Source organism: Anopheles ziemanni, chromosome 3, assembly GCF_943734765.1.
Source record: "Anopheles ziemanni chromosome 3, idAnoZiCoDA_A2_x.2, whole genome shotgun sequence".
NCBI classification, from domain to species: domain Eukaryota; kingdom Metazoa; phylum Arthropoda; class Insecta; order Diptera; family Culicidae; genus Anopheles; species Anopheles ziemanni.
In genome coordinates this window covers 7,348,499-7,376,008 of record NC_080706.1, presented here as the reverse complement: position 1 = coordinate 7,376,008, position 27,510 = coordinate 7,348,499, and the positions used below count along the sequence as shown (strand labels likewise).

The 27,510-nt window shown below is 48.4% G+C and overlaps 2 protein-coding genes across 2 annotated transcripts in view; both read left to right on the top strand.

Annotated features, from left to right (window-relative positions):
- The window catches only part of LOC131289635 (uncharacterized), a 46,012-nt gene extending 23,173 nt beyond the window's left edge, over positions 1 to 22,839 (top strand). The window contains exon 6 of the mRNA XM_058318932.1: positions 22,775 to 22,839. Within this exon, the coding sequence (XP_058174915.1) occupies positions 22,775 to 22,839 (65 nt within the window). The remainder of the gene's footprint in view (positions 1 to 22,774) is intronic.
- A 276-nt stretch (positions 22,840 to 23,115) lies between these two features.
- On the top strand, positions 23,116 to 27,234 carry LOC131289631 (nose resistant to fluoxetine protein 6-like). The gene is made up of 5 exons (XM_058318926.1): positions 23,116 to 23,365; positions 25,149 to 26,337; positions 26,420 to 26,545; positions 26,605 to 26,953; positions 27,043 to 27,234. The coding sequence occupies exons 1-5, from the start codon at positions 23,116 to 23,118 to the stop codon at positions 27,232 to 27,234; spliced, it is 2,106 nt and encodes a 701-aa protein (XP_058174909.1).
- The last annotated feature ends 276 nt before the right edge of the window (positions 27,235 to 27,510 follow it).

The following is a 27,510-nucleotide window of genomic DNA, read 5'->3' as shown; positions in this document are numbered from 1 at the left end:
GACAGGGTTGCTTGTTTTCACACACACCTAAAGAACGATCAAGCCATGGAAAACATGGAGAACCAAGCGCGAATGAGCCACTAGAGTCATCCTTCCTTCCCGGAAGCAAGTTTTCCCGCGCTCTACCCCCCTCAAAACCCACCCACACTTCAAAGTATCGGTTTCCCGCGGCGCCGGCCTACAAAGTGGTGCTGAGGCAGGGCGAAAACTTTCGCATTATCCAAAACCGGGGGCGAAGGGGAGTGGGGGGGGGGGGGAGGGCGAGGGTGTTTTATTTTGCCTTACTTTTCACTTTTTCTCCACGCAGCTGATCCAAACCATCAACAGGCGGAAGCTGCAACACTTTTCTTCATCAAAGTTTTTTTTGGGACGGAGGATGGGTTTGCCGAAAAGGGCAGGGGAAATGGATCGAAACGCGCGAGATAAGCAGGGAGGCTCTAAAGTTTCGCCCAGAAAAGGAAAATGGTAAGCGCACCCGCATTGTGGCGCCCATACATCCTCGTTTGTCTCTCGCTGCCTTTAAGACAATGCTTACACGGATTTGCAGGCGCAGGATGTAGAAGACGCGCACACAAACAAACGCAAGAAAGAACAGAAAAGAGCAAACCGAGGTGGAAAATCTGTTCCATGCAATCGCTTTCCCACGTTGCTTGTCACTCCTTTCTGCGCCCCATTTCCACCCAGTTAGGACGTTCGATGGAACGGCTCAAAGAAAGCCTTTTTCCGTCTTATGCCAATTGTGTGTGTGTGTGTGTGTGTGTGTGTGTGTGTTTTGTGTGTGTGAGTGTGGGTGTGTCTGTTTTTCCACATTCGCCCGGCATGCTCGATTCCAACGCCAACAACCGCTAAGCTCGATGAGGCCCGGCCGGAAAAACTAGCATATTTACTCTCTTCACGTGCCTACAATCACTTGTTGTTTCCGAAAAATCAAGAAATATAGCGCCCTCTGCCCTTGCCACCTGGCGGTCCCTAGCCCTCCCCATCCCCCACACTGAACTTGTTCACCTTGTTGGTTTGATTTTCTTCTTCTCCTCGCTTCCGTGGGAAAGCGGCGTTTTGTTTTGTGCCCCGTCACTAAGGCAAAGATTTGGCCGCGCACTGTGAGTGTTATGGTACACGTTTTTCCACGCTCCGTCATCACCCCACTCATTCGAGAGTGTGTTTCGGGAGGGGCTTTGGAGAGACGGAAAAGAAAAGCACCTTTATGCGCCCGTTCGGGTGGCTCGCATGTCCCCGCATCTGTATGCAGCCCACCCCTTTTGCACGGAAGCGGATCGGGAAGTGTGTTTTCATTTCTTCTGCATTAGCGAGCATATCTTTTTCTTCTAGCGAACTCGGGAGCCCTTGTTTTTCCTCGTTAGATTTTCTCCTACTCCTTTCGCAACTGCTTCATTTTTTTGCTTGCATGTTCTGTATGTAGGATCGATTGTTTTGATTTGTTTGAAATGTTACCGAACTGAAGCGCAAACAACTCGTCCCGGAGCTCGCACGCGTGTGTGTGTTTTTATCTCTTTATCCGTTCTTGCATCCTCTTTCAAATCCCTCGCCATGAATCGATAGTCTTCTCGTTCGAACCGGTTTTTGTCGTTCGAGCCGCACATTAAACTAGTGCTGTTTCAAAATGCTCCAAACGGGGGTATAAAAGCAACTTCTAAATTTATTCCGCAGAACGGCATGTTAACGACACGCGGCTGCGGAAAGAAAACTATCGTTGTAGGGTGTAGAATGACATGCCCAGCCGCGCCAAGTGCAGTTCGCGGGCCACACTCGAAGGGGGGGGGGGGAGCGAAGAGGGATCATGCATAATGGAGGCATGCCCGTGACTGTGACGCTCGTAAATTATGCTAATTCCCATCGGATCGCGAGCCCGCCGCTCTGGCCAAAAGTGACGTGCCCGTGTCACGTCGCGCCACGAAGCCGTTTGCTGCAGTCGTCGCGATAGGAAAATCGCGGTCCCATCAAATAAAGAGATAAGCTCGTTGTGTAAATGTAAACACATAATCATAAAGCCCCCCTAATGTGCCATCGTACGCCGGGCGTGGTTGGGGTTTTTTTGTTGTTTCCGAAGCCCTCCCGAACTTTTCGGTAGCATGCATAAAATCTTTCGCCCAAGATACATCGCGCAACGCGCAACGAGATGACGGGAGTTGTCAAGAAGAACCGCCGAGAACTGCAGCCCCGGCCGGATTGAGGTTTTCCCGCTGGCTCTCGCAGCAGTCGTGCGCGGGACTCGGGAAGTGAACCTGTCAAAACCATCAATGTTGAATGTTTAATTTACATTTCACCCAACGTCCCGTCGGGTGGGCAGCAACGAGGGGGTCAGGCAGTCGCAACCATTTCCCGTAGATGACGCAGATGATTTGCGAGCGAGCCATCGTCGCTCACCGCCGGCTCTTGTGGGGTTGTTTTCCCAAACACTCGACGACGCCTCGCCCGCGGTAGGCACTTTGGCGCGAGGGCGGTAAAATTTCCACTTCAAGCTGCGGTTTCCACCCGGGCCCCGTTTCCCCGTGGCACAAAGTGGAACGGGCGAGCGAGATGGTACCGGCACCGGGCCAAGCAGACACCAATTCCCACCGAAGCACGTTCCTGCGGAATACCGAAGGCAATAATTTGCCCATCTTTTGCCGCTCGCCGCGTGTCAAACATGCGCCATTTCAAGGGACGGGTCAAGATGGTTTGCCCATTTGAAGGTCTCGTTGGACTGGGTTGGGTCGGTGTTTCCTTTATTTCTCTTCTCCACCTCCACTCCCGACGACCCCCGGAGCATCGGTACACTTTCACTATCCATAAAACGCCCGACGCGTCGCTCGTAAAACTGCGACCCCATCCGGTTTTGCTTCGGATGGAGTGTTTGCGCACGGGGCAAGAAAAGAAAGATGCATTCTTTACCCGGACCATGATTTGTATGCCGGAATGGTAAATTTGGTCGCATATTGTAACCTCGATTGCGAGCGAATTACACTCGGTACGCTTCGCTTCCACCGGGCCACATATTGTCGATGACGATAAACCTATTACTTTTGGTGACGTCTGGTTTGCGCTCGTTTGCGGAATTTGCGTGCGTAACGCTTCATTGCGCTAACCAAAATAGCTTCAATGTTGGGTCAAATTTAACTTTCCGAGAAAATTTCAAACGAAACTAAATCGAAGCAAGAGTTACGAGAAAATTTTGGACCGAAAAAAGGGAGCCCATAGGCAAAAGCTTCAGCTCGACGGGTGCTTCTGTTTCATAATTAAATACATCTTCATCTTTGAGCCGCTGTCGGACGGCAATGGAAAGTGGTCTTTACACACTCCATAAATTCCATTACGAAAGACAATAAGACACCGAAAACCCCGGTCCGTGGCTCGCGGTTGGAACTGTTTTTCCAACCCGCACCCGACCCGACGCCGACGCAATGTTTGTGCAATGGCTTTTCGTGGAAAGTGGCTCGATCTTTTCGGGTCCTTCCGAAATCAACCGTCACAGTTCAGGTGTTTTGACTAGACCCCAGACCTCGCCGGCCGCCAGCTTTGCCCTTCCTTTGACCTCCGCGGGCAGTTTTCCGTCTTTCTGTGCGTTTGCTCTTATTTCGCTTAACAAATGGACGGTGAAAAGTGTAATCAAATTATTCCGACCTTCCAATGGGGCACCGTTTGTCAATGGCAAGCTTGTTGATGCGTTTGTCCTTTTTCGGTTTCAATTACCTTTGGCGCATCCGATGATGTACGGTGTAATCTTCGAGCTGCCCATTATCCTTCTGGCTCATTATTGTGCGCCAGCATAGACAATGGATAAGCTTACGCCGAGGCGTTGAAATATGCTCCCTTTATGCCCACATCGTCCCACCGCCCGGAAGGGCATGCTTCACCAAACGCTCGGTAAAAAGGAAAATGTCGCTGCCGTGTCGTGAAAATCCGTTCCATTGAAATGTAGTCCGAACCAGTTTCTGCGATCCTTTCGCAAGCCCCGGATTTTGCGTTCACCATTTTCTTCGGCGATGCACGGCCCCGGCAGCTTCCCACGGTTCCGCACCTCCCCCCCGGGTGGCCGCGGGGCTTCTGGTCATAATCATCTTCACAAACAATTCCCATTAAAACTCCTCGCGGAATAATCGACCCCGCAACGGGCGGGCTCGGTCCGCCCTGAACTAGTTACGGGCGGGTGAGAGAACGGGTGCCCGCCCGCGGGTGGGGGAAAAACCATGATCATTATCACCAGCTAACGTACCGCCATCTTGGCGGGTGGTTTTGCCCGTTTTCCTTTGCCCAGCGCGCGCGAGGAAAACACCGGCGGGCGTGTTCATTATGGTTTTGCGCTCGTTTATTCGGGCATCAGGCGAGTTTTCCCGATTTGAGGCGTTTTTATTAATACACTTCCACCGCGGCGCCCGGTGCGAGCAAACACACGCGGCGACGGGGCGCTTTTCCAGCTGAGCACTAGCAGGCGGGAGAAACCAGTGTTCTTTGAATAATTTATAATTACCCTCTCGAACAAAGCACCAAAAGAAAAACCTAACAACCACCGGTACATGCGGTTCGGGCGCGCGTCATTTCGTACCGCGATGCTATTGTGCGGAAAATTCAAACACCAGCACGTCGCCACAAGGCGCTGCGATTTTCCATCAGTTTTCACCGTCGGGTGAAAGTGCGAACGGAGGAGGGAGTTTATTTGGGGCGTTTGGAGCCATCCTCAACAAGTCGTTGAATCAGCAAGAACGGGCGAATGGTGCTGATTTCGACGACGTATTAATTGGAACTGGAAAGGATCAGTAAGGGACGGAGTGAAAGCGCGACCGAGAAATGTGTGTGTGTATGTGTGGCTTGATGGAGATTGGAAGTAGACGAGTTGATCAAACAAAAACAACCAAAAAGGCATCCGTGCATAAACGGAAACAAAACCAACTGGAAAAAAAAGGTAAAGAAAAACGATAGCAACTCACCCAATGAATGTTCCGGCTTGATTAGACTCCTGGGAAATATCCTAGTCGATCAAGCTCGGGGAAAAACGTTCACAAGCGCGAATGCACCAAGCAATCGGTTCGTAATGGGGAATGAGGTGGTGGTGGACTGAAGGCGGGCGAAAAGCGCAACCACACTCCCGAAGGGTCTTTTGATTTTAAAAACTTTCTTTCCCAACCCAAACACACACACACACACACACACATACACATTGAGCTGAGGCCCTTAACCGACGCCACTCGATGGAGTTCATGTTGCTTTCGGTTCGGGTTCGGAAACTCATCAGTGGAAAAGTTCGACCCGCGGTGCATCTGGGTTGCATCCACCGTTTTGCAGTTCACAAATTTCTTCCACCTCCTTTCTCCTCCTCCTCCTCCTCCTCCCCCGTGGCCGAACTTCCTCTGTTCATCGTCAATTTTGTTGCACCATCGATGCAGGAAAAGCGCCCGACTCCCGATGAACCCACGATCGATCAATCTTTCCGACAGCTATTTGACGGCTGATATTCGACAAACCCGATCCGTTTACCACCAAGGAACTCGACGGGTGTATTCGGGTGTGTGTGTGTGTATGTGTGTGGATGAGTTGAAAGCACAAAATGGGTTAAACTTAATACTTATATTCAAGGAAGGGGCAAGGAAAAGCAAAAAAAGAAAATACTTCGCGAAAGGATTTGCGGTAAGCAAAGGGTGAACGAGTTTTCCGGGATAATATTGTAGCCAGCAACGGTACGGTGGAAATTCTTTCCCCATTTGATTTTTTTTCCGTTTTTTTTTTGGTTTTATCTGCACCGGATAGAACAAGTTGTGCGGTGATGGAGCCAATTCAAACGCCGCCAGACATAAACCCCGTCCGGAATGTTGTCCGGGGTTGTCCCGTCCTGTTGCTCGGCCGACCGAAGGCCGTAATCCCCAAATCCAACGGAATGCGGAGGCAAGGAACGTACACAAATGAAACATAGTGCTCTCAGTACGGAGGACATAATTTGAATGCTATATGAAGGCGCCCGGAAGTACGTTAGAAAAAGGACAAATATTGCTCTTTTAAAAACGTACCGGCAGTCGGTTCTTCTACTTTCTTCTTAGCTCTGAACGAAAGCACAGGGCTCTTGAGATCACAAACACTCAGTGGAAGAAAGGAGGACAAGAGAGAAGTAGAGAGAGAAAGATGCTGATGAGTGTTGATTGTGTTTTGTCCGGATTGTTGTTTGTTCCGAGCGGTGTCTTACGGAATGTCCTTTTTTTGTTTGCCTCTGCCGTTTCGTTTCTTCAAATCTCAACTGCGGGAAGGCACTGGTTCAGCCGGTCGGATTCAGCCGGAAAACTCCGACTTTGGAGGGCATGGAAAGCGTTTCAAATTTAATGAAATATCACGACCTTCGCAAACCGTCCGTCGCCCACCGTGCCGCTGCTCCCACCATCCGTGAGAAGTCGTACGCCACGGGGAAACCGCACACGGACCTTCGTGGAAAGTGTTGCGCAAAGTTGGGGACCGGAAAATTGTCCACCAGTCCCCGACACCCGGGAAACTCGCCGGGTTGGTTTCGTGCGAAGTTGAAGTGCCGAGTAGTGGGTAAACGGAAAAGAAACGGGGAGGAAACTGAATGAAAAAAAGGGAAACTACTCAAAACCTGGCCGAAAACTGTCACACGGTAACGCGGGATGGTATTGAAACGTGTAGTCCCGCTTTCTCCCCTTCCTTCCCCAACACATACACACACACACACACACGGACACATAAAGTGTTGTGACACAAACCGTAAAAGCGGTCGGCGGTAAAACTAACCGAGCGGGACAGCACAAGTACAAGAAAAGTATCTAGTGCACACCGTTTTCACACGACTCGAGTTGCCGGAAGCAGCTCTGCGCCCTCGAGGGCATCCAGACAGGCGGGCAGAGTGGCCGGCGGAGTCGGTGGAGATGCGGGGAGACTGGCTCACTTTCGGAAGCTGCCGCTTTTGCCCCGCTCCGCGCCGTACGGAATGCCGACCGAGGATGTTGCTGCAGTTTTCGTCAACGCCGAAAAACTTCGTCCGCAGCGAAACGTCAACGTACACGACGGCGTTTTTGCTTTTGCGATGATGTCAGGCTTCAAACTCTTCTGGGAGCCGTTTCCGTCAAACCGCCGTCCCAGCCGACCCCGGCCGTGACTTGTGCGACTCTGTCGTTTAAGTTCCTAGCGAACGTTTCGCTTCCACCACCAAGAACGGATGTTTAAACTTGCGTGAATTAGAAAAACAAAATGCCCCCAAAAGCGATGGTTGTGGAGCCCGGTTTTGAAGATAACGCCCGAACTGAAAGATAGGAGCGAAAGCGTTAGTCAAAAATGGCTCACACTTAAACACTCCACCGGTCGACGATGGGCGATAACGATTACGGCTGAAGGGCTTTTCATCTTTTTCAGCTCATCCAACGCGTAATCCGGCGACACGCGTGGAGGCTTTATGGTGCAATGGGGGGAGAATGGCCAGCTTTTAAAGTGTGCTTTACATCATCATCACTTCCTGGGATGTGTATTCGGACATCACACGAAACGCCTGGCCTGCTGGAATACCAGGAATGATGAAAAGAGCCACACGCTTTGAAACCACTTACCCAAAAGCTGCTGCCTGGCCTATGGTGATCCTGTTTTTAATGATTTTTTGTGATTTTGTTTACCGACAGCGTTTCGTGTGATGTGGAAGCGAAACACGAATGGAAAAAACAGGCTCTTCCGGTCTCTTCGCGTCAGATTTTTTTTTATATTTTGTTCAGACCTTAAGGCTTTTATGCGCACCGAGTTTGAGCCTGCATTCAACGAGCTGGTTGTATTGTTTCTCGTCCCTTTGTGTCCGAGTGGAAACTGTATATATTTTCACCCGTGTATTTTTATACTGTTTCAAATTCGGTTCCACTCGCCTGGATCTAATTCGGCGCCCGGCCGGATGCGACGGATGGAACAAAACCCCCCCGGGGAAACAGGAAGCAACGGGGTGGTAGGTCCAGTACGGAGGTACCTTTGCCAACACATTGTGACGTCCAGCGCCGAAAAAACCCCCCGCACAACGCAATTGAATTGTATCGCTTCAATTTATTTTCCCGATAGCGAATGCAGGGGGGGGGGGGGCATGGCTCGGTGAGGCATCAATAAACTGCGGCCAATCCGCTCGGGTGCCAAATATTGACAAAGCAAACTATGCCACCGGCACACCGTGTTGTTCCAATTCCAATATCGGATCGAACTCGAAGGGCTCACGCTCCTTGCTTTCACGTTCCATTTTCCCATTTTCCCATCACCACCGAAAAGGGCCGTGATTCGTTCGTCCACCCTGTAATCCCTACCCTTGGCGCGCTGGCGGCCTCAAGCCGGGCGGAGTGTGGCTGGCAAAAATACTGGCCGCAAACGAGCGCAGCTGGTTTCCGGGTACGGATTTTCCCATTTTCCCCTGTGCCGGCGGCCTATCGGGGGGCTCACTTGTTGCAAAAAGGTCGACGACAATATGTTCCCTCCGAGGGAAAGAAAACATACATAAATACAAACAAACACACACACACACACACACGCGCACAACTACACTCAACCGCACATAAGGGCAGAAATCCGGCCAATAATCTTTACCACGCTGCTTCTGGTGCGACTTTCTCAACCTACACAACTAAACAGTGGCAAGTCCGAGCCACCGTGGATCCATTCGGATTACACTTCATTTCGCCTTAATTTCCCGGAATGCCCGGAATAATGAGCTGGCATATTGAAAAAGCACCAATCAATACCTCATCACTGACGCCCTGAGGCAGCGATCCGGACGAAAGCGTCACCGACGGAAAGCACTTGGCACGCCGGCGAACAGCTTCAGCACGTAAGTATATACAATTTATATTATTTCATTCTCGGCCTCAGTGAATCGTATTATGCTTAGCCTGCCTCCATCCCACGATCCACTCGACGGTTTTAAGCCGCTAGCGAAGCCTTCGGCACGTTGAAATTAATTATCCTCAACTTTATCAATTATCCAGCTTTTCGGTGGAGCCTTCGGTTCGAGCTGTTCGGACCTCGCCTGTACGGAGCACCAGACTAGATCTTGTGTTGTTCTTCGTTCGTTCGTTTATTTTGTTTTCCAAACGATGCTCATGCTATTTATTATTCTCTCTCTCCCTTTCTCTCTCGGTTTCGCACTTAGAATATCCGGTTGGAAGTTCTACTTCTTGCACAGGCTGCATTTACACTCCGAGCAACCGACTGTGCTTAACGTATCGATTGTTCTTGTTCATATTTTATTTGCATCCCTTGTATGCACCACCCCCACGATCGCTTCCCCCCCATTTGCAACGCTTTATTATTCGTCCTCATCTGCCATTGCTATCTGAACAGATATTTCTAGCTTCGTTCCACCGAGGTTCACTTTCCGTACGGTCTTCCCGCTTCCCCCTTTTAGCTCCCCCCTGCGGGTCGCTCGGTGAGGTTATGTTTAGCACCAACCGTCAACAGCCACGATTCGCTAGAATTGCAAAAAGCTCGCCAGAATCGTGTAGCAATAACACCAGCCACCAGGCGCCTCCATCGTGGCCGGCGTCGGTTTTCCACTGCCTCATGTACCTCATCAACTCGCGGGCACAACGATTTCCCAAGCCACCACCACCCGCAGGCCACCGCGACGACGACTGTCACTTGGTTCACAATCTTTCGCACATTTATCACTCAAACTTGTCATATCACGCAGCGCACGATCGGAACGTATTGTCATCAGGAGTACCCGCTTTGCGTTTGTGTGTGTACACTCTCCGTATTGGACGCACGGTGCATTGTGAGGATTGGGGGAGGTGGAGGGGGCAGGATTTCTGATTGCCGTTTTCGTCGTTGTTTTTGTGCTTCCCAAGCAGTTGGTGCGCGACAACTAAATCACACACTCTCTAGCGAAATTGTAGAACCGGAGCAAAAAGATCCAATCCGAGTGGGGGGGGTGGGGACAAAACATACACATCCTTCACTGCGTGGAACGTGACGCGAAAAGTGACTGCACTGAGACGAGCGTCAGTACGTGCGAGGTACTACTTGCGCTTTGGCATCCTTGGCGAGCGACCGTAAAAGTAACGTTCGTCTAGTTTTATGTTTATACTCCATCGTCCAGCTCGGCTGCGAGGGGATCTGGGTAGTGATTTTTGCCCTTTCCGAACGCACCCTTGTCGAACTGAAGCGCCGCCGATAAGAAGGGAAGGTGTACGACTACGGAGCGATAATGAACGGTGGCAGTTTAGAGTTGACGAGCTGAGTCGAACTGCATTTCACAACTGGTTCTAACTTTTAGCGCTTCGAGCGAGTTTTTCCTTCCAAATTGAACTCCTATTTCTCACGTTCGGTCGTTATATTTGTTTCATTCTCGTTCGTTCACCGAGTTATTTATGATTTAATTTAGTTTATTTATTTATTTATGCATTACGATGGAAGACAAGTGACGGTACATTTTTATGGGAATGTCGTTGGAGGTAAATGATGGTTTTATATGTTTTCCACCATATTTCTTTTTTTTTTCGTTCTTTAATTTCAACCTATCAAGTAAGCTTCCCCACGTTTGCCCCCTTGACTCCTCGGTGCCAATTCTCTTGCGGTATGTCCTGACGCTCGTATGCGTGTGTGTGTGTGTGTGTCTACAAGATCGGTGAAAAAGTGGCACAATTTATATTTCCTTTAAATTTAATTTCGCCATAAATTTCCACACCACCACCGTTTGCTTCGGCAGCGAAAGCGAAGGAACGCTACCCGGGGATCGCGCCCGGGTCTTATTTGTCTATCCTTCGTCCATGGGCGCACACCTTCACGGGTCGCCAGCCAGCAGCAAAGGCAAATGTCGGTGACATTTTAAAACCCCTACCAGGCGGCGAGCTCCCGTCCACGCGTATCGATTCCCTGCTGCGGAAAAGGATGAGGAAAAATCAAAAATCATTTACCATGTAAGCCACCGGCAGGGCGGCACATGGTATTACAGAAAAGGAAATGCATTAAAGCGAAACCCAGCAGCACCCGATCGGTCCGGTTCCTCTAGCCGCCACCCCGCCCGTTTCATCCTGTTGTCATGAATGATTGAGTAAGGAAACGAAGGCACCGGAAGCCGAGACAGCGGGAGGCTAATGGAAGAAACTGCCATAAATTACTTTAACATACTTTTCCACCTTTCTTGCCATTTCGCCTGCTCATTGATTCCTTTTGCCTCCATACGTCGTTCGTCGCCACACGTTTCCCCTTACGAGGTGGCTTACGAGGATCGAGGTCGAGACGGCGTCGTGCGTTGGGCGACTTCGTTTCTTTCGTTTCCTGCGTGGCGCATACTAATGCTGCACTGGCCAGCGATGCGAGACCGGCACGGTGGGAGAGGGCGGTGTGGGCGCCTACATGATTAAATGAAAAAGTGTATTGTGAAAACTTTCGAGCAACTTTTCCCGGAACGACGATGGAACGACGGAACGGCGGAGGCGTTGGCGTAACGCGTTGGGAAAGCCAAATAAATGCGCCATTTTTGGGCAATGTGTTAAAAGATGTGCGAACCAGGGAGGGTGTATCTCTGTGCACGCGTGTGTGTGTGTGTGGGTGTGGGTGTGACAAGGAATGTCCTCCGATGCCCGGAGCCACCCGCCAAGGTGTAGCAAGCGTAAGTATGCTGTGCCCGAGGGCAGGACACCCAAAACGGGGAGTTAATTTATGTAAGCCACGAGGCTGTGACTGGCGGTCACCATAATTCACTCTGTCGGCAGGCAAAGAAAACCGTCGAGAAAATGCATCATCAAACTGTTGCTGGCGAGCATTTCCAGCCAGCCAGCCAGCCAAATGGATCGGCAACGACCCAACGACAGACAGCATCCGGTCGCCGCTAATCCGGATTAGAACGAGGACGTGGGAAACGCGCAGGGCATCGCACCCACGGTTAGGAGTCATTTTGGAAGACATTGTTCCTTCTTTTTTTTGGCAACCCCTCACCACCCCTGGACTGGTCGTCCTTTGAAGCTCCCCGCTTCCGGAATCTGAGTAATGGCCTTGCGACGATTATCGCCACTGAGTGTGAATTACGGTTCTCGCCGATTGGCTTGTACAATTACCATCATTCGCGAGATGAAGGAGATTGTGTGGGGCGAAAACCAAAAAGAAAAAAAAAGAAGGCCATGAGAAGGGAAAACCGAGAAAAACGATGGGCCCGCGCTAATCCTTGAACCCCAGGATCGTGGCATGCTTTCGGTTGAGGGTAAAACATCAAAATAAAAAAAAAACAAACGAAAAATGGAAAACATCGTGAAATGGAAACTAAAGCAAAACATCCTACAACCAACGATCGCTTCAAAGTTCGCGCAATCAAGGAAGTTGGAGTAAATAAGCGTAACGAGAAGTAAATGTGGGAAAATGAAGGCTCTGGGGTGGCCGGGTAGCGGGGGTAGGGAGTGACGGGGACTGGGCCTGCTTGGGTTTGATGTTGATGAGGGTAAAAACAGTGGGTTCGAAAGTCGAATGTCGGACACGACGACCGGCACGGAGCGTCGAAGAGGCCGGCGAGCATTGAATTAAATTGCCGATAAAAGCAAACAAACACTTCTCCCGGGGAAACACGCGATCGGAGGGGGGGCATACCGGAGCCTGGAGCGCGATCAACGGAAGCATGAAATGGGCGCCGTGCGAGGTCGGTCGAAGGGACGAAAATGGAGCGAAGAAAATTACTACCTTCGGCCCGGCCACCGGATGGTCGAAAAGGCACCGAACTTGAGTGGGATTTGAAACAGCGAAGGCCAGCATCAAGTTCCCCAGCGCGCTGGTGCCGTTTTCCCGACGGGGCGAACGTCGGCCGCTGGTTATCGGAGGGCAGGGCAGGTCGTACGTTTTATCTTGCAAGTGAGCGAAAGTTTGGCACAAGACGAAAGTACAACGAACGGTGCGCTTTTGCGAGCAAAAGTAGCTTGGCGTCGAATGGCGTGATCGAATTTCTGCACCTAACGATCCTGCGACTTTTCAGCCGGTAATTCTATCCTAATGGGCTTGTGTTTTTTCTCTTCCTTCGACGGCATGCTTAGCGCACCGTTTCGGTAATAACTCAACGAGATGCTTGTTTCATCCGGATTGAGTCGAACGATGTACGTTGTTATGTAACTGTCAAAGTATCACAAGTTCAAACATAATAAGTGTAACGATGTTAAAAGGTTGGGCAGTGAGACCTTAATGGCATTAGGATCTTTTTATCCTTCAAAAATATTAGTGACAATATCAGTTTTCAGCACCTTTTGCTCTCTGCTTGGGTGCATCATTACTTGTTTTTGGTCATTTACTAAAAAACAACTTGCTGTGAGTCTTATCTCAAAACCTATCTTTCAAGATAGTAAATGGTTGATAGTAAATGGAAAACAACATCATGCACATGCAATCAGTTTTTATTCATTCAAACATTAGAAACATAGTGGGTCTGTAGTAATTCAAAATCAATACATTTGAATCGTGTTTAAAATTGTGTTTTTCTTTCATCTTCTAAACATGTGTTTATTAATTTAATTTAAACAGTTTGATTATCAGATACAGGCATCGGCATGAATAATTCTAGTTGTACTAATTGATGTATTGCAGAGGCTCAATTGATATTTTATAACTGCAGTAGTTGTCGGGTTAACATAAATACACAGTGCGTAATGAATAGATGAGCTGATTGTTCGGATCAAAACTAAAAGAAATATCAATTAACCTTGGGAGTTTGCTAGCGAAACGACTAGACACCGAAAGTTAATGAATAATTAAAACATCACACAGCTAGACAGCAATGCTATCGATTAAATAGATTAGAGCTTGACAATGTGGAAATGTAACAATACGGCCGAAAGTCCCGTTGGCAGCACGCCTTGTCCAAAATAAACCTCATTTGCCGCCCGTGGAAATAGAGGAAATAAAAATCTAATTGGTTTCACAAATTGCATAAACACCGTGGCGTACGAATGCGCCTGCAAAAGCTCAAAAGCACACATAAGCACACCACATCCTAACACACACACACATACACTTGAGGAAAAAAAAGTAATTGAAACCGGCTGTAGTTCCTCTTTTCGATCGTCGATTTGTCAGAGTGGTTCCTGGTTGTCCCGCACCCTTCCAGCCTCCGGTAAACCCAGTTGTTTACCCAATATAATCCCAACGGGCTCTCGGGCCACGTACGTCGATTGGTTTGACGATGGCGACCCGGGAAGCTGGCATACAAACACATACCCCCACACATACGCGATATGCCGTTCTCGGGGGCTTCATTTAACGCCCCGGGGCTGCACGGTGGCAGTGTATCACTCAATTCGGTCGCTACTGTGTCCTATCGATTGGGACTGCCGGTCGCAGTCACCCTGCCAGCGTAGGCCAGCGCCGGGAGTCGTGGCGCTTGTGCAGTCGTATCGCCTGTTTGCAGACATTCGTTTCGTTTACAAACCCTCCTCGAAAAGGTGTTTTGTGGCCGCACCGCGGCGCATCCTCAACTCCCAGGCCAGCCCGGATGCGGTCAGAAAGGCTGCTCGAGCCCCAAACGAGTCGGATGATGATGACGACGACGACGACGACGACGACGTGGACGAGAACGACGACAACGACGATATCCTGTTTAGTGATCCACTTGTTCGGTGACCACAAGTCTTCTACCTCCCGACCCCCCCACGAACCGGATCCCCAACGGTTTGCCACTGAAGTGAAACTAAAAGATACCCAATTTAAATTCAAGTCTCATAGGGCTAGAGCTTTTAAAATAGGGCAACACGCGCGGACCATGCGAAGGGGAAGGCGTTCTCGTATGAAATATGGCAGCAGGAGCCGCAACGCAGTGGGACAACAAAGTATCTGCGGCCGGCCACAAAACCCTCCCCCCGCTGCTTACCCTCCCATGCTCTGATCATCCCTTTTTCCTGCTTTATGGAATGGCTTTCCCCATGTTACGATCCACTATCGGCTTAGCATATTTTCACAATTTACCCTCTCGGTTCCTGTTGCTTTCTGCTGCCGTTGGGCAATTGAATTGTTTTGCACGCGTGTGGTTGGGGGGTGGGGGCCCGGGGTAACGGACCCATTTGGGGATGGGATGGCGTATGAATGTGGATAAAAATTGAAAAGAAAGCCAAACCTCTCCGGGACGCAAATCGAAACGAAGCCATACGGACATCGGTCGGATTGGATCCGTTTGGGCAAACGCGGGGGGGTTTTGTGTCCAAAATCATCAGCCGCCCGAAACGGGCGAAGTACTACTTTTGAGTAGTTGACAATCCTCACACCAGACGCCGACGACAGTTGAATGAAATCCTTTGTTCAAAACGAAAGTTTCTGGAACTGGAAAGTTTTGTGAAGGACAAGATTTGAATGACTTTAAATCAGTGAGGCAAGAGGGAGGCAAGCTGCCTTGGTGGAGAAAAATGCAATGGCATACTTTTAGCACAGTATTGTATTTATAAAACATATGACGTTAAGGATTATGTGAGTTGATGTGTTGCATGGTTCTTATGTGAATTGTACAATACTACAACACAATTTAACAAAGAGAATTAAATGAAACAAATGCTGTTACTATATGCAAGTAGGTTGAAGTCGGAGCCGTTGATGTTTCATTTAGTATTGGATACACATTTTGTTAAAAAAATTCTCAACTCTATTTAGGATTCATAAATCCCATAAGTTATCAAATCTCGAGCACTCCACTATAGGGATAATGATTAATGGTTTGTTGAAAATTAAAAAAAAAATGGCGTTATGCTATAAAATGCTGTACCATTTCTTGACTGTGCTGCCAAAAAATATGAAAATTAAATAAACTTTCAGAGTTGCATATTATTCCTTCCTTTCCCTACTAATTTTCCCCCTCTCGGGAATAGCATCTAATTGACGACATTGTACGAAACTAGACAAATTCGGGATGTCGATCGATGTTATCAAACTGCAGTAAACAGATTATCCTCACCATCCGCGGTTTGTTACGGACGTGACGAGTCTATTTAAAATCATAGTCTAAAAACGGTCTCTCCCCGCATCGCACCCAGCTGTCCCCCCTCCCAGGCAGACGCAGCAACACTCACGCAGCTAATGGGATCCGTAAAGTAAGTAATAAAAAGTAAGCTCCGCAAAGGCCGGGGAGGGTGATACCGGGTGGTGAGATAAGCGAAAATCAACGAGCCAGATAAGCACGGGAAAAGCCAGCGGGCGAGCGGTGGGCTGACGGTGCACTAAAATGTGTTTCCCACTGGCCTACGCTGGCCTTCGAGGGGCAGCAGAAATCGGGGGGCGAAAAATCGTAGCTCGAAGCATAAAGCTGGCATGGGATCGATGATGCAAACAACTTTGAAGCCAGTGTAAAAGTACACCGGATGGGTCACACACACACACACTCACATATTTCTTTGCGGCTGGAAAAGATATTATTGTAAGGTGTGCGCCGCAGACCATTGTCGGCGGTGCCGTTTATCGCCCATTTTACGATGTGCTGAAGGTTATTGGAGGCCTACCTCGTTGGTGCTTAAAACGAAATAAAAATATACCGAAAAAAAAAACACCACCAAGGGAACGGGAAGAGGATCAGCTCAACCGGCGACAGCGCGTCTCATCCGTCGTATGCGACTCGTTACGGCGCATCAAGGATGTGCCCGAATCACCGTCCCAAACTTCTCCATTCCGGTGTTAATGCTTTTCTCTTTAACAAATTCGCACGAAGTTGAAAACAAGAAAGAAAAAAGTCACGAGATTCACGAGAACCCGCCTTGTTTTTCAGAGCGTATTTTCCTCCCGGCTGACATTTGGCCTCGAAACCATCAACATGTTTCTAAAGTTATCCAATAGAAGCGCAAAGGAATGTGTCCTTAATGTAGCGAGCGGAGAAAATACCCTCCGTCCCGTCTTCCGGGCTCGAAACCGGAAGGACATGCGGAAGAAAAACATTAAACAGAATGTGTGAGAGTTTCGCTTCCTTGTTTTTGCTTTCCGGGACGGTTATTTACGTTTTGTTTTTTGTTCTTTCCGGAACTGTTTGTATTAAAATTTTTGCGAGCGTACGGAGCAGCTTGAATAAATTTTCCCATAACGTAATTTGCAGCGGGACAACCGGGACGAGAAAAACATCCCGAAACATTTAAAAAACGCTGTTGTTCCGTTGCGGACCCTGGAAAGGTAACGCTGGAAGAATATAAATAGCTTAAATGATTCCACAGAAATTGCGGCTTGATTGACTGTTGATTGATTGATTGGTTGGATTTGAGCAGGAGTTTTGTGAGTTTTAAAAGGTGGAAAGGGAGGCAATATTAAAAGAAAGTTTGACGTGCGCTGGCAGTTTGTTTGATTTATGTACACATCAAACGTTTGCAGGTGATAACGAAGCGGCAAAGTGGACAGTTGCACCGTTTTTTTCTCTCTCCTCCTTATCGGACAGCATGAAAAACAAGCACTTTGTGACGATTTTCCGCCCAAAAGGAGACAGCATCGAACGCCATTAGGTGGTCAGAAAATGGTCCGGGCAAAGCGAGCAAAAAAGCCACCCAAAACCAGGACCGCTACTACAAACGGAGATGATGAAGATGACTGTTCTTATTTCGTTTCCGTTTTTTTTCTCTCCCGACCGAGCACGGGACGCTCGGAACAGACAGCTATTGACACTTGTCTCAACCACGGCAGGGGGCGGTGGGAGTGGGCAAAATACACCATTATCATTGACCATCCGAACGATTTTCAGCACCATTGGGCATCCTCCCGGTTCAACGTGCGAAGGAAGTCAGTCCATGATTTCCGGCAGATGTTCCGGTCAGCTTCTCGCGAGGTGTCGCAGTGAACACGGCTCGCTAGGCGAATCCGCACTGGATGGAATGTGTTAAATAATAAAAAAGCTTTTTCCTAGCGCCATCGCTTTCTCGGGCTGTTATTGCTCAGCAATTTTTTCCCCTCCGGCGCGCGCTTCATTTCCTAGGCTTGACGATGCCTTTTCCGCACGCTTCTGTCCAAACAACAATCCACATATGGCACGTGATCGTTCCGAAACGGCCGATCCAACCCTGTGTGCCGGTTCAATGCACTGCTCGAAATGCCAACAGCATGCCGCCACAACCCTCCGGATCGGCCACGGTCAGCACATTTCGGCAGCGGGACACGTTTAAGCTTCGATTACACAATCTGCTCCTTGGGCGCCCTACGCGAGACCGTCACCTTCGGAGAAAATGGTATGGCACGAAGCTTATCCACGGAGCGTTGGAAGCCAAACTTAAACACAAATTTAATTAAGATAAACAAGAACCAAACATTGAGACATGTGTGAGTGTGTGTGTGTGTGGGGTAGGCAGGGGGGTTTGTCTTATGGAAGCTTTTGCCGAATGCTTATGAACTCTGGCGTTTCTCCATCGCCCTAGCGGATGTGTGTTGCAGGCGGGAGGAACTCCCATCCGGACATGGGCGTTGTAAATCGCGAAGTTAAACTCAGCCACCCCATGCCGTCCCTTCCGTGGGGTAACATATTTCCGCCCTATGTGTCACCTATGAGGGCGAAGGTGAGAGAGAAAGAGAGAGGTTAAAAGGAAGGTGAGGTTCCGAAGCGAACGTTATACACTCCTTAAGTAGTTAACCTGGTGGTGGAGCTACCCCTTGAGCTCTAGTGAAAATGACTTTCTTTGTATGGCTTTCCGGTGTGTCCCGGACGTCGCTCGCTAAACTTTCACCCCCCTCGTCCTGCGGCTCTTTGCCCCTGTTTCATCCATCTCCCAACGACTCCCAAACCCCCCCGGGTCGGTCTCGAGAGGTTGAGAAAACCAGCCAACCAGCAGAACCGCACGCCGTCGCTGCGTCTGGCTGCTGGAAGCCTAATTGCTTTCCTTTTCCGAGGACGGATACTGCTGCTACTACCCACCTTCGGGGCAGGTTTACATAAAGGGCACACAACCGAGCGCCGCTGGAAGGGCGAACGATAATGCGCTGGCCAGGAAAAGCGGGCGGGAAATTGAAAAAAAAGGAAGCGACGGTCCTCGGCAGGATGCAATTCGGAAAACTGCAGACACAATTTATGCGTTACCGCCCACAGTGTTCCGTGGGCGCCGACACGCAGGGGGCGGTGTGTATGTGTGTGTAGCAGTTGGAGTTAAAAAAACCACATTATCTCAAACTGATTCCGAAGCACGGCAATCCGTTATCCAGCGTCCCATCATGGGAGCGGATTTTGATAATCAACTTCCCATCAGGGGAGGGTTCTCCTTCTTAACGGCACACTCGCGCGAGCGTATCCGAGACTTCGCAGCTACATACTTTCGAGCAACAGAGCCACACAAGGATTGACCGTAAATCGTGGAAGGCAAAAAGGAGGGACCAATGGCAGTAGGAAATTCCTTTGATAGACGACGACGACAACGGCGAAAAACTCCTTCCCGTACCGGCTGTCATTTGCAAACAAAAGATTACGTGGAAAATTTGTGCAAACGGCAATCTGGTTGTTTTTTTTTTTCTCTGAAGGGTACTTCTCATAAAAAGAATGTAGATGAAACTCTGATTTTAAAGCGAAAGCTTTACAAAGAGATTAATTCTCGAATGTCCAATCAAGTGTATTTGCACAAACAAGGTTTTCTAAGAAATTATTCGATTGGAAATTGGTCCTTACTCTCCCGAAAAATCTCGTTGATTTCTTGTAGAATTGTTTGTTCCACTAAGCTAATGGTATGATCTTTAAACTGCAATTGAACCTTGAATGAGGCAGTGACGTTGACTTTTGACATACTTCTGATGATGTTTGTTTGACATACTTCACAGGATGTTTGTTAAATAAGCCTTGATTGAACGAAAACTCCCACAAAACGCATGATGATTATATCATATATTCCCCTTTTTATTTCCCACTGGGTTTCAGGGAGCACCTAGCAATTGAAGGCAATTGAACATTGACGCATTTGCAGGATAATGGTAATTACGATTCATTCTGGATGGTTGCACTCCGCTGCATGGTTGAATGAGGTCAAATGTTTGAAGCGTTTGTCTAGATACTTGTTGTGCGAAAGTAATCTTCGAGAGGAAATAAATGAAGGAAAATCGTGCTATATTTTTCCACACATTCTCAGGAAAAACATCTTATCCTAGTAATAGCATAGCACTTACTTGCAGACTCAACGAAAGTCTTTCAACTTTCTTGAGAAAGGCCCTCGTGCACGCGCTGAGCTTTCTGTGAAAGCTTTCTAAAGCTCTCCTCGTAGAACTTGGAGAAGCTTTTAAACGTCGTTCGTGGTTGCCCGCGAAAATGAAACATAAAATGCGGTTATTTTCAGCCGCTGCCTTCTAATCAGGTTGTGCATCTCAAGGTCGAAGCCGAGCGGTACCTTCATGAGCATAAGATGGAGCATAACAGTCCCGTTACGGTGCAGTGTACGTTATGGTGACAAAACTAACACGCACAAAGCATGGGTACCACATATCCATAAACCACAATCGAAGGGTCATCGGCAGTTCCGTCGCGTGCCACAATACGTCGTGCATTGTGCCTTGACTCCGTGGGTGGGAGTTGTACGACGGTAGGGGGTGTTTATTTTTTCCTAACGATCACGCCTCGCTCACAACCCTCGAGCGTCCGCAGACGTTGTTTGTTTTGATTTCGTTTTCTTCACGGAGCACGGGAACAGCGTGTGAATGATGCCGGTTGCGTGCAATGAAAAAAAAAACAGCCACGGCACTTCGCACGTCATCGTCATCCGTTTGCGAAAAACGTCCTATCATCGCCAGGCACTTCACTTCCTACTTCCCGTGCCAACACTTTGGTGTTGACTTTGGGCCGCATGGGGCAGTGGATGCCTTAGCCAGCGTGGCGTGAAAAACCGTCAATCAAAGCTTTCCGTAAGGTACCAGCGGCGTCTAATGAAACGCTGTGGCTCATTTAGCACATTAATTATCCATTTAGCATATCGAAACCTTTCCCTCCTTGCCATCCGTTTCTTCCCGTGGGAGATAAAGTGCATCACATTCGAAGTCACTAAGTGCACCGGAAGATGCATTCGGTCTGTTTGAAGAGACGCTGTTTTTCTTTGCCATGGATAAACTTGTCCTCCATCCAGTTGTTGCTGTTGTCAACTGGATACCTTTTTCCCAAAGCTGTATCGCTAACGAGGCTTGATCATCGACGATTAATATTGCTTCCTGGCATGAATAATAACTATTCCGCACCGAGAACGACTGTGGTGACAGAACACATTCCCGAATAAATTACAGATGAAGAAAAAATGCCAAAACAAAACATAAACCGTATAAAGTAAAACCTGTGGGTGGCAATATCATTCGGTTTCCCCGCAACGTTTCTTCCTCTAGCGTCGTAGGCTTTGGTTTGACATATGTTTCCGTGAGCGAAGCTCGCTAATTCGGTATTCCGTATTCACAGCACTCTACGAGTGTCATCACGATGCGGAAAGAGATAAACTGCACGACGTGTAGAATACACGGTTTTTCGCCACAAACCTACCGACACTAACTGCTCTCAACCGCGGCTGACTGTTTGCACAAAGCATGACGTAGTAAGAGGTTTGAAGAACCTGGTAACGAATAAACCACGTGTAAATCTCTTGAAGCAAGGTGTGATATGTAGGATTTCACTTCTAACAACGATTCGGTGCAAATGTAGAATATTTTTCCCTGAGAAGTGCAATGAACGGCACGTTTGGGAGATGCTAATAACTGCTAATTCCTGGTGGTTCGTCTACTCAGGTGTGCAATCTTACCTTAATGTAACACAAATAGCCGAAATCGGGACAATTATGAGTTACACATTATGTTTGATAAGAATCAGAAAAATGGAATAAATGCCTTCGACAATCGAACCTCATAACACCCATTCACGATTCTACAATGGGTGCGTCCGTCTTGTTCAAGCGCTATCCAGTAGACGCGTTCGATTGCTTTCGCTTTTCCCATCGCTCTCCCTAACCTGTTGATGCTTTAATCTTTCTCTGTGCCATCGACAAACGGAAAGAAGACCACACAGTTTCGTAACCGGCGAACCTGAACTCACCGTTTGATAAAGGATGCAAAATAGTCTTGCATGTCTGTCGCCCCCCAAAATGGCAAACCGCCTTCATCGTCAGCGACTTGCTTTGTCACTTATGCAACACGTTAATCTTTCTTTCCATTCATAATTCTGCATAAAAATTTTGAAATTTTGATAGTTGATTATGCTTTGGAACTGTGATTTAAGGAAATGAAGAGGTTGTTTGGGACAAAACACAAATTCGCCAAGTGGCATCTCGATATCGGCCATAGTGAGCATTATTATGTTCATTCCTTTTTTTGTTAACTTCTCTCGATTCCTCTGATTAACGAACCCGAAGATTTGAGGTTTTCAAGGCCAAACAGGCAGAACCGGACTAGACCACCACTATTTATTGCTGGATTGGTTAAACTAAACCTATAAGTTTGGTATCGAGTTTTTGATATGTTTAAACATTTCCTCAAAAAAATATTTAAACTATATATTTTTAATTTAAACTATATTTTACTTAAATATTATTTAAAAGCAAAGGATATCTCCAATCATAACGTAGTACCCAAATCGCAGGATCAATTTAAACCATCACAACTAGTTGCGTAGGAAATTAACCTCGCTTTAGCAAATGCAGTGTAGTGATTTAAAACCTCATCCTCAGCTTCCTTGTTTTTTTTTTTCTATTTCCCTCTCAGATAGTTTCCTAGATGCACATTGTCCCACCATGAAGGTTGGACATCTTGTCCAGACAGGTCTAGAAACGATGCAACGAGTGGAGAATACTAATTTCGATGCGGAATAATAAACACAAACATCATCATTCGCAAGCCAAACCGCGTCTGTTAGCTTTTCCAAAGTTCTATGAACATTGGACGTTTTTTGTGATGCTTATAGGCACGAACAAACGGCTGATCAAACACTACTACCACCAGCATTGGCGAAGGCAACAGCAGCAGTAACAGTGACAAGCCCACCTCGAGGATCCCTCGATCGAGCACTCGCCCAGCCATACGACCTACCGTTGCGCGCCAGTTCAGTTCAATTCGAGCCGCCGAACGTGTCGGATATCTCCGCGAGTCTCTAACATACCCGTGTGTACCAACCAGTGGCTAAGGTTTGGCCAACAAGTGATCGTGACGAATGTCGACTCGTATCGTCGATACTGCTAACTTTATTTCCAAGAAAACACGGAAAAGTATCAGATTCTACTCAAAGGAATCAAACCATCGGTCGGCATGTTTGATACTTTTGATTTAGTAATTCCGCGGAGAAAGTGTCGTCCAGTTGGTGGGTTCGTCTGGTTGATCGTACTGCTGCAACTGTTCGGCTATCCCGATGGTAGTTGGGGACAATTGGCCACAGCAGAACATGCGATCCTCGAACGGATAGACGCGTCATTGAACGTGCTACAAGATGGAAGCTGCCGGCAGGATATGAACCGCACCATCCAAGCGGTGTACAATCGCGACACGTGGGCGATGGCAAGTGAGTAACCTCCGTGATCTCTCGAAAATGTCATGCGTGATTAGAAATCGTTCACTTCAGAGCCACTCGAAACTCGTACACCCCAGTGCCGCACTGTCAACAGGAGATTCTTTCGATGGATTCACTCATCATGAAGAATAAATGTGACATCACGCCATCCGAAACCCTTTTCACTCTGTTTGACGCACTCGAGCGCATTACTGCCCACCGCCAGACCGTATTGTTTGATGTTCGTAGCGCATAATTTGTTTTCAAAACATTCGGGCTCAATTTGTGTGATCAAGCGGTCAGCCTCGCCCGGGGTGCGCCGGTGAAGAAGCGAAACGAATAATGCAACCAAGCAGCAAGCCACGTAACGTGCGGGGAAGAGAAACCGGTGCGGGGGTCGTACGCACTGATAGGTCCCACGGTGGCCCGGTACTCTCCTAGGCTGGCGGCAGAAACGGGTGATTAATAGTTGAAGGATCAACAAACAGAAAAACAAATCTCCACTAATAACCGACCGGAAAACGGAGTTCGCCGCGCGATCATCGCCGGTTCGCCCGGATTCCAAAGCTCGGATCGTCACCATACGGTTGGTAATCGGCGCTCGAATGGTTGGCCTTCACGCGCTAGGCCCGATAACCCAAGCGACGCATATGCGCGTTGACCGTCGTTTTCGTCGTCAGTGCGGAAAATGTATCTTGCTCAAATGCCGATCGAATGCACATAAGTGCACGAGGAATGAATGGCATGGGCCAATTTTCAATCATCGCCATGGTCAAGAGCGAAAGTGCACCCGACCGACGGCGGGGGGCTTAGGCCCAAGCGACGAACCTGTTCTAAACTCGTACTCCCACCTGTTCGGAGTCCTCCCGCGGGCTGCCCGTTGGCGCTTTACGTAATTACCGAGGTGCAATTCAATCGTACAGTATCACATATTGCGGCCCAGGCCTGACTCGCACCGCGAGAATTAATAAGGCTCATAAGCCATACGGATTAGCTATCTTCATGATTTATAATTAGTCATGATTATCGCTTCACGAGCTCAACTTCTTTCTTTTCTTTTCTCGAAGTTGAAAACCACAGGAAACAAATAAGCAAGGTCTCGTCCGGACCGCAATGACGTCAGGCGATGGGTTTATATTTATAATTCGAAGGGTTTCTTAACAGCTTGTAATAAAAATAGACACTTCCTTGTGAAGTGTGTCTCCCCATTTCCACGAAATTCGTTCATCGATGATCGAGATTCAGTTCAGAAATGCAAATCTCTTTATTTTGGGTTCCGTTTTTGTGCGCAGCAGCGCACACATCCTTGAGACATTCAACATCGATCAAACCGAAGCCAGATAGACACTTAAAGCTTCTCAAAGCAAAGTCATTATGCTGAGTGGCTGCTATAATTGGGAGGTTCCATTCCGATTAAACACTTATGACCGATAGGGCTTCATAAAAAAGAGTATCATGCCGAGGTTTAGTGATATCAGTCTCGGTGACCTACACCCCAGCCTAGTACGCCAAGCATAACCAACAATCTCCACCGCTTGGCCACACGTGTATATATTATTTTTGCGTAACGAATATGCGACAGAGAGCGGGTGGCACTGAAGTGATCGTATCGTGACCGGTTGCTCTTGACCGAACGCCCAGAACTAGGGGGGCGGTTAGCCTAATCCAGATCTTGTAATTGTTAGTTGTCGATGGTCGGTTGTAATCAGTTCATGAAACAAAAATGCTGAGAAAACAACTTGAAGAGAATGAGAACATCTCAATGGTATTTATCATATTTTTTTCTTCTTTCAAGTGTTCGATGCCTCGGTCAAGTTCCCGGACGCGGTTGAGCACGGCTCGATGTACCATTTCGGGAGTTACGATGAGTGTTTGGCCCGAATGTCGGGCGCATCTCTCCGTACACAGTTTTGTCTTGTGCGTGTGGCGCTTCCTGGATTTCGCGTGCGTGAACTTGCCACCCGTGACCGCTCCACGACAAACCACAGTGCGGTTCAGGTGCGATGGGGTCTGTGTTTACCTGCCACCTGCCCGGCGGATGACGTCGGTAGGCTGCTGAAGGAGACCACTGGGTACAGCGAGTTAGTCATTCCATCAGGTGCTTGCCAGCAGCAGGAGGTTTCGAGCCATAGACAACCCTACGATGCCGCTCAAATCGTGACCGCATGTGTGTTGCTACTGTTTGTGCTGATGGTGGTCTTCAGTACATTCTACAATTTCGGGTGCTCGGCCCACGAAACCCGAGAGATGGAGAAGGAGTCGACGGGAGCAAGCGTGCGACGGGCTTTTTCCGTGCTCGAGAACCTCCGCAAACTGGCCCAAGACTCAAAGGATGAACACGGACTCGGTTGCATCAATGGCATCAAAGCTATCGCCATGATATTTATCCTCGGAGGACACGCGTTGGTCTTTATGGCAGGTGGGGCGTTACTTAACCCGAGTTTCTTCCGCGAGCAGAACCAAATGCTCCAGAACGCGTTCCTGCTCAACTCACCGCTGCTCGTGGACACGTTCCTCTTGCTGAGCGGGTTCCTGTTCGCCCGGTTACTGCTGCTCGAGTTGGACAAGCGTAAGGGACGCATCAACGTCCTGCTGCTGTATGTGTTCCGTTACATTCGACTTACCCCCGCGTACCTGGCCATTATCGCTCTCTATGCCACCTGGCTTCCCCGGTTAGGCGATGGACCGCTCTGGAACGAGCGAATGCAGCTCGAGCAGCACCGTTGCCAGGTCAGCTGGTGGCGCAATCTGCTCTACATCAACAACTACGTCGGCACGGAGGAGGTGTGCATGTTCCAGTCGTGGTATCTGGCAACCGATACCCAACTCTTTGTCCTTGCCCCACTCATCCTGTACCCGATGTGGCGCTACGGACATCGTGTGGCTCTATTGCTGCTCGGTAGCCTGACCGGTGTATCCATCCTTGTGCCATTCTTCGTCACGTACTACCGGCAACTCGATCCGACGCTCATGATCTTTACCGAGTATGTTTGCTTGAGAACCCAATTTCTTGATCAGATCTGATGTTATCACAAATGTGCCTCTTGTCCTCTTTTTGAATTTTAGTGAAATTAGTGACCTTCAATCGAACGACTATTTTGTCAACGTGTACGGGAAAACTCACCTCCGAGCAACCGCTTACCTGTTTGGCCTCCTGGCCGGATATCTCGTTCACTGGATGCAGATGGAAAGGTAATTTCAGAGAAAACGCCCAATGGCCGTTAATTAACTTTGCACTCTTCACGACACAGCATTCGCATAGGAAGAAAAATGCTGGGCATCTGCTGGACCATCTCTACCGTCTGTGGCTGTTTAGCGATGTTTTCTCTGACCGCCTTCTACAACGGGCTCGGTACCGAGAACTATCTCTACAATGCAGTGTACGCCGCACTGCACCGCTTTGGCTGGAGCTTGTCGAACGGATGGCTTATCCTGGCCTGTGTAACCGGACATGGTGATATCCTGAAGCGCTTCCTATCCTGGCGTGCATTTGTGCCCCTCAGCCGGCTCACCTATTGTGCCTATCTGATGAACGGGCTCGTCGAGCTGTACCTGTCTGCCACGCGCCGAACGCCACTGTATGCCAGTGTGTCATCTCTGGTAAGTGTTCTTAGCCCTAAAAAATTAAACGAAAGTGTGTCGTTTTCTAATACGTTTTGTCTTATGCGGTTGCCTTCTTTCTCCTCCAGACCGCCGAATCCATCTCGCACATGACATTAACTTTCCTGCTGGCGCTCGTGCTTTGTCTTCTGTTCGAATCACCGATCCATGGTCTCGAGAAGATAGCTTTGAAGCGATTCCGGCCAATTCAGTCTCCCGACGGACCCGAAACTAGTAGTTTAAGCACAACCAACACTCAAAGTACGTCAGAAGAAGCGTGACGATTTTTGGTTTACGCTTCCTGCTTCCATAAGGAAGAGTGGTATTGGGGTTAGTTAATAAGGGTTAAGTTTAAGTGTTAGGTCGGATTTATTAATTCCACAAATTGTAAATAATCGTCATAAGATTCTAATTTCCGAATAACAACTTAAATGGCACGTGTATAACAATAAGATACAATCGGAAAAAATATTTATAGCAGCTATTTGCACAAACATGATAAATATATTTATGATAAGGTTGTATGCTGCTATTCGTATTATTTTATTGTGCCTAAG

Bases quoted from the DNA above. Each gene is read 5' to 3' on its own strand.
- LOC131289631 (XM_058318926.1), top strand. From the start codon at position 23,116: ATGTTTGATACTTTTGATTTAGTAATTCCGCGGAGAAAGTGTCGTCCA. The intron at 26,338-26,419 runs GTATGTTTGCTT...TTTGAATTTTAG, and splicing joins ACGCTCATGATCTTTACCGA to TGAAATTAGTGACCTTCAAT. The intron at 26,546-26,604 runs GTAATTTCAGAG...TTCACGACACAG, and splicing joins CACTGGATGCAGATGGAAAG to CATTCGCATAGGAAGAAAAA.